The sequence below is a fragment of the Alosa pseudoharengus genome, unplaced genomic scaffold, assembly GCF_046254945.1.
Source record: "Alosa pseudoharengus isolate Yale_2024_CS ecotype anadromous, Long Island Sound unplaced genomic scaffold, YU_APseudo_1.1 YU_APseudo_1.1_scf_8, whole genome shotgun sequence".
Classification (NCBI taxonomy): Eukaryota; Metazoa; Chordata; class Actinopteri; order Clupeiformes; family Clupeidae; genus Alosa; species Alosa pseudoharengus.
In genome coordinates, this window is record NW_027468870.1 from 15,604,996 (window position 1) to 15,611,546 (window position 6,551).

Below are 6,551 nucleotides of genomic sequence, written 5' to 3' on the forward strand. Positions count from 1 at the left end.
GTCCTCCACTTAATCAGCCATTTGTTTGTGTGCCCGGCTCTCAAGTCTTTCCTTCCATTTATGGTTCTTCAGATGCACCGAAGCATGTAGTGAATGCAGCCTGAGCCACACACACACACACACACACACACACACACACACTCCTCCTGGAAGACTGTTGGCTCGCTCAAGAGGCTATTACTGCCTTTCATAAGCCACTCAGGCAGTAGGTTTGCACTTTCGTAGCTTAGCATTGGGTTTATAAAAGGGGGAAGGAGGGCGTATGTAAGTGGAGAGGAAGGTCCTTATTTGTAAACCAGAGAGAGCAAACTTGTGTGTGTGTGTGTGTGTGTGGGGGGGGGGGTTAAAAATGAAGAGATAGGGAGGTGTTGTGACCCTCCTTCTTTCCCTCCTCTTAGTCATTCTCTGTGCCTGGGTGTTCACACACACACACACACACTCACGGTCACACACAGCAGGTTGCGGTCACTCGGGACAGCGTTTGGCGCCAGTGCCCCGATCACCTCCAGTCACCATGTGGGACTCGCTCCTCTGCCTCCTGCCCTCTCTGCTGCTGCTCCTCGTCGCTGCTCTCCTGCGCTGGTCACCGGCGTCCAGCTTGCTTGAGCGCGGCTCGAGAAGGGCCACCTGGATCCTGTGGAGGGGGGTCTGCTGGGTTCTAGAACTGCCAATACCGGCACGTGGCGAGCGGACCGATGGACGCTCGGACACAGCCGACGCAGAGCCCAGTCTGGTGTGCAAGCCCACGGCGCTGGCCCACCACCTCCTCCTCCACTGCCGCACTCTCCTGCGCCCCTCGCTGGCTGCCTGGCCTCAGGGCGACCCTCACCTGCAAACCCTCTCTAGCCTACTGTGGCCACTAGATGGCGCTGCTGGTGGTAAGGTGCGCTTCACCCGTGACCACCTGCTCCTGAACGACGGGGGAACCGTGGCCCTGGACTGGGCTGTGGGGCTGAGGGGGGAGCCGATGCTGGCCGCTAAATGCGAGCAGCAGCCTGGGGCGTGCAGGAGTCCAGGCTGCCGTAGTGGCAGCAGCGGTAGCCCCCCGATCCTCCTCCTCCTCATCCCCAACTCCCTGGGCGCGGTGACCCCCCATCTCCTGCGCCTCTGCTCCCTGGCGCTGTGCCGGGGCTACTACCCGGTTGTCTTCCACCGGCGTGGCCAGGGCGGTTGCCCGCTGACGACGCCCCGCTACCAGGAGTTCGGGGACCCCCGGGACCTGGTTCAGGCCGTGGCTTACCTGCGCGCCCGGCACCGCTCCGCCATGCTCCTGGCCGTCAGCGAGGGCTCTGGCTCAGGATTGCTGCTCTCGTACCTGGGCGAGTGCGGATCATCGTCCTACCTGACGGCAGCAGCTTGCATCTCACCCGTGCTGCACGGGCGGCTTTGGTTCGAAACGCCAGTTCCATCCCTCTACCACTGGGGTGCACTGTTTTACCGCAAGCTGCAGATCAGCAGGTAACTGGGTCAAACACCAGGCTATCACTACAGAGGTGAACCCCAGAGGTTTTATCACACACTGCTCATAATAGCTTTCAGTACTTACTCATTATAATTACGTATACCTTGTTAAAACATTAAAAGGTGGACGACCATTTTTCAAGTACAGTTGAACAATCTCTGGCTGTTCTTGGGTTTTCAGCAATATCAACCAAATTTCCCTCATAGCTGAAGCAGATTTCATATCAAATACTTAGTACTATGTATCTTTTATATCTGATGCTGTCTGCAGGTATGCCAGTGCTCTGAGCTCTCTAATGGACGTAGGGCAGCTCCTGAGGTGCAGGTCTCTTAAAGACATGGAGGAGCTGATGTTCTGCGGCACCCCCAAGCCCACAGCGGTCAGTGCAGAGGGACAGAGCCCAGCGGCCGGCGCTAAGGGCTGGGAGGCCTACTGGGAGCGCAACGAGCCCCTGCGGGATGCAGACGAGGTGGCGGTGCCCGTGCTCTGCCTGTGCAGCGCCGACGACCCCCTCCTGCCCCCGGCCTCCACCCTCCCCACCTCCCTCTTCCACAACAGCCCCTACTTCCTGCTGGCGCTCACCGCCTGTGGCGGGCACTGCGGCTTCTTCGCCCAGGCGGGCACCGGGGACGGAGGCGGTGGTGGCAGCGGCAGTGGCGGCACGGGCACTGTGGCGTCCTGGAGCCATGAGGCCGTGCTGGAGTACTTCCGGGTGGCGAGCGACTTCCTGAAGGGGGAGGAGAAGAGGAGGAGCAGGTTGGCCCAGGAGCAGGACGTGGGGGGTCAGGTCCAAGGATGGAGGCGCAGGAGCAGCACCGTGCTGGCCCGGCGGAGGAAGCCAGTGCTGCCGGTGCGCAGGGAGAGGCACCTGACCCATCAGCCTGCCCAGACCGCGCTCGCAGAGGACCTGTTCACCTGGAACAGGTCGTACACACGCTGACCCTGAGCACACAGCTGTAGTAGTATTTAGAGACAGAAGAGACTGTCTGTTGAACTAACTGGAAGGGAATAGTTCCTGGGACCTTGTACCAGAGCCAGGTAAAGACACAACTCCAGAAGTCCAAAATTGGTAAGGTTCAAGAGAAAACGTTTTATGACTGGTCATATCGTAGAGTTGTATTACACAGACAACTTCCTGCCTATTGATAAAGTTATCCTGCTCAGCTGGAGGCCAGTACACACAGGACAAAACAACCGTTTAATGCGAATGGTCAGCCCACCTGCATGGCAACTACCAAACTTCCTTAACATTCCATAGAATCAACTTCAGATTTACCACACTGACTGTTTTGTTCCTAGACTCTCAAACACGAGAAGTATTGCTGTAATTATAAGCTAGACACTGTAGTTCACATTTATAAGTCGCTGAGATCAAATGTGACCAAAACACAAACTGACCTTTAACCGTGTTTAAATATTGTGAGCAAGAAACAACATTCCAAATAGGTCACTGCAACCCTTATTTGGAAGATGTGCCATTAACTTCCACCTCCTCTCTCTGTAATACATGGACTCAAATATATTACTATACCACCAGCCCATGTAAAAGATTTGTTACAGCTGTTTCAACACACCTGTGACTGTACTAGCCCAGGCTGTCTTTTTAATAACTGGCTAAGGACAACACATGAGCACACACAGTCAATGCTGGCTTTATTACAGCATTCAGTCTGTCAATTAATGAGCATTTGCCCTATCAAATAAACAAATAAATAAAATAAAATAAAGCACAAAATGACAAACATAGCGATAACATTACCTTATGAAACAGCCATGTGAAAGAATAATGAGACGGGAGATGTACTAAAATTACTTTATTACATTTGATTCTTTGTCCAGTAGCCCTCTGCCCACAAATGGAGTAATTACAAACAAAACATTACATTTGACCCCTAAAGTTTTTTTTCTGAATCTTTACTTTTTTACATTTATTCTCTGTTGTTTGTTATGAATATTTGTACATTGTTTTGTAATCTCACAAACATTCAGCTTTTCACAATCTATACATTTAATACAGGTTATATGTGGATTGTTATGGTAATGTTGCATCATTGAGACAAAAAAAAAAAGAAAGATCACCATAAGTTTCAGGAATACTGGCGAAACACTCTCTGCAGATGTGACTGCCTCTTTTGAGACGGTGTTTAAGCAATTTGCATGCTTTGGAAAACTGTCCTCAGAACAGAGATGGACACCACACAGCACAAATGCCCCGCAGTACCGCATTCATCCACTAGATGGCGAGCATACACAAATCATTCACAGTTTTCCACTCCCTCTCTACTGATCATGTAAAAAGTGATTTCAGACAGGGTTTGTTATTTCCTTTCACAGATCTGTGTGCCGACTCTTTAACACTGCAATTGGTGTGGTCTAAACTGTATACTATGACTGCAATACATTTATGATGGGACTAAGTTAGCCAATTGGTATTATATTGTCTACAAGACGGCATCATTGGTTATAATGAAGACGTACTGCGTAGACTTGAACAGGTTTGGAGGCATTGATTTCTGAGAAGACCTTGTGCCTTGACCCCCCCCCCCTCTCCTCTAGCACCGGTCCCGCAAGACGCGCTGAACGTTGGTCTAAAAACGGGTTCAGCTTGTTTGTCTTGTCGTGTCGCAACATGTCAGAAGGTGCCACCCATATTTATTAGGCCAGCGAGATAGACATGTTGTGCTCAGGACACTCACAAGTCCTGGAGGACGAGGGGTTTCCTCACTGAACTGCTCGAGGTCGACCCCACAATGGGCCAAAGGTAACAGAGCAGGAACTGGGTACTGTGGTGTAGTGTGGTGGCAGTCACGGGAATAAAAATGGAAGTCACTGTTAATGCTCCAAAATGTGGTTTCTGGCAAACAGAAAAAACTATTTTAATTGTGGTGGAGGTCAATACACCTTTAGGCACTAATAAGACAGGGATGTGCAACGGTTTGCCCCAGATACAGCCTATTTGAACAGAGATTTTAAAACCAAACTAAAGTATACTTGAACAGAGATTTTAAAACCAAACTAAATTATACTTGAACATGCACAAGAATGTGATGTGTAACAGAAAGAAACCACCGTCCACCCTTAGCAACATTCCCGTCCACCCTTAGCAACATTCCCCTTGCCTGGCCCAAATATGTATGGAAGGAAGAACTAACATGGCGAAGGGGGTTCCTAAAGAAATGCTCATAGAGTTCACTGTGACGTTTGAAATAAACCACTGAAATGAAAGGATAGAGAGATGTAACAGAAGATAGCAGACATCACAGGGTGAATACATGGCGTGTTCCACTTCCTACAATTTGGCTTTTTGTTTGTTTTTGTTATTCCCTCACACCTCTTGGACCTCTCCTTTGTACGTTGTTAATTCTTTTTTGAATATTCTTGTTAGAAACCAAGTTGATTCTTTTTTGTCTTTACATACAAGCAATTCAATTTAGTCTTTTTTTATACTTAGATTTGTTTTAGGTATTCCATAAATTCTAAATATACAGTATAAACAAACTTTTCCTATACATCCCATTTTTTATACTGTCTCATGAAGACTATATCTGAGCCATGTCACCCTTGATATTAGTAACAATTTCCAAGCTTTTTCATTTAGACATTGATTTATTTTTGTACAAACTCTCTTAACTGATCTGTAAAACACTCCTGTGACCCATGGGGAGGATGGTCAGTTGGAGGAGTAGGGGGGCAATTGGGCAGTCTGACTCCTGGCTGGGAGAGGCAGGAGGGCAGTCGAGAGGGATGCCTGGAACGATGGGAGTTTCGCAAGGGCAACAGCAGCGGCACCCGAGCCGCCTGTGACGAGACATTCATTAGTCGCAAAGCCAACCCATCCCCCCCCTCCCTCCCTCCCCAACCTACATCTCATCAACAACACCATTCACAGCCTCCTGACACCAACATTGGGGAGTGTGGAGGCACAGGGCTAATGGGGGGGGGGGAGGGAGAGAGAGAGAGAGAGAGAGAGAGAGATAGAGAGAGATAGATAGAGAGAGAAGGAGAAGGGATAAAGGGATAAAGGGGAAGGCAGAGGACACGGGGTCGAGTCATTTAGGAAAAGCAGCATGATCTGGTAGTAGTGGTGGCACAATTGGTTTGGGTGTTAAATGCATGTTTATGTTGAGAGGCTCATGGGACTGTATAAAGACGGGGGGGGGGGGGGGCAAAGCAAATCACCACAGCGAATGGCCAGAATAATACAAATACACCGTCACCACTTTTGGCAAATGTGCGTATGGGGTAACAGACTGAATTGACTGTTCGGTTGTTAATTGCTCTTGTGTTAGTTTTGGATGCGGTGCTCTTTTGCATAGACACAGCGATGACAGCAGTTGGCTTTGGCATCGAGAGGTCTGAATGATAAAGAGGCCAAAGGTTCTGGTTTTAGTGTGTCCACCCTCCACGCCACTCATCTGTGTTAAATCTCTTGACCTCGCCCTGCTCTGAACCAACATTCCACGTCTACAACCCCACTCGACACATACCCTCAGTATCCTCAGAAGACTTTGCCTGGGCCGACCGACGCGCCCTGACATACCAGATCATCTCACAGTAGGATACTAGTCTCAGTGGCCCAGGCTGTGGACACGGAGAGGATGCTACTGCTCTCTGCACCAGCAGTCACCCAAGACCAGTGCTAAGGTGCATTCAAAACCCTCTGCAATCAGTCAACCAAAGACCATCTCAATTCCTGAGTCCCGACTGCATATACACAAACACATTCCAAAATAAGCCATGAAAGACTTCACTAGATAGTCCACCCTGACCCACCACAACTTATTACGTCCAAGTCTGACCAAACACCTTTCTTTTGTCTTCCTTTGAGCCACCCTTCGGATTTAGAATTCCCCAATCAGATAATGGTATATTGATCTTGTAGCTTCAGTTCAATCATAATTCCTTGATATTTCCTGTTTTGGCACCATTGCCCGAGTCAAATGGCAAACTGGACGGGTCTTTCAAAGACTTCATCATGAACACATGGGGATGGGAGTGGGATTATACCAGATTCCTGCTGAGGTAAAAATACAGTCTCACCATGACTGGGAATAAAGGGAGGCGGACTACAGCACTACGATCAGATAAA

At 49.4% G+C, this 6,551-nt stretch overlaps 1 protein-coding gene across 1 annotated transcript; it reads left to right on the forward strand.

Annotated features, from left to right (window-relative positions):
- The first annotated feature begins 514 nt into the window (after positions 1 to 514).
- Positions 515 to 2,402, forward strand: LOC143112604 (protein ABHD15). The gene is made up of 2 exons (XM_076274888.1): positions 515 to 1,458; positions 1,733 to 2,402. Exons 1-2 carry the CDS (start codon positions 515 to 517, stop codon positions 2,400 to 2,402), a joined length of 1,614 nt encoding a protein of 537 aa, XP_076131003.1.
- Positions 2,403 to 6,551: the final 4,149 nt, after the last annotated feature.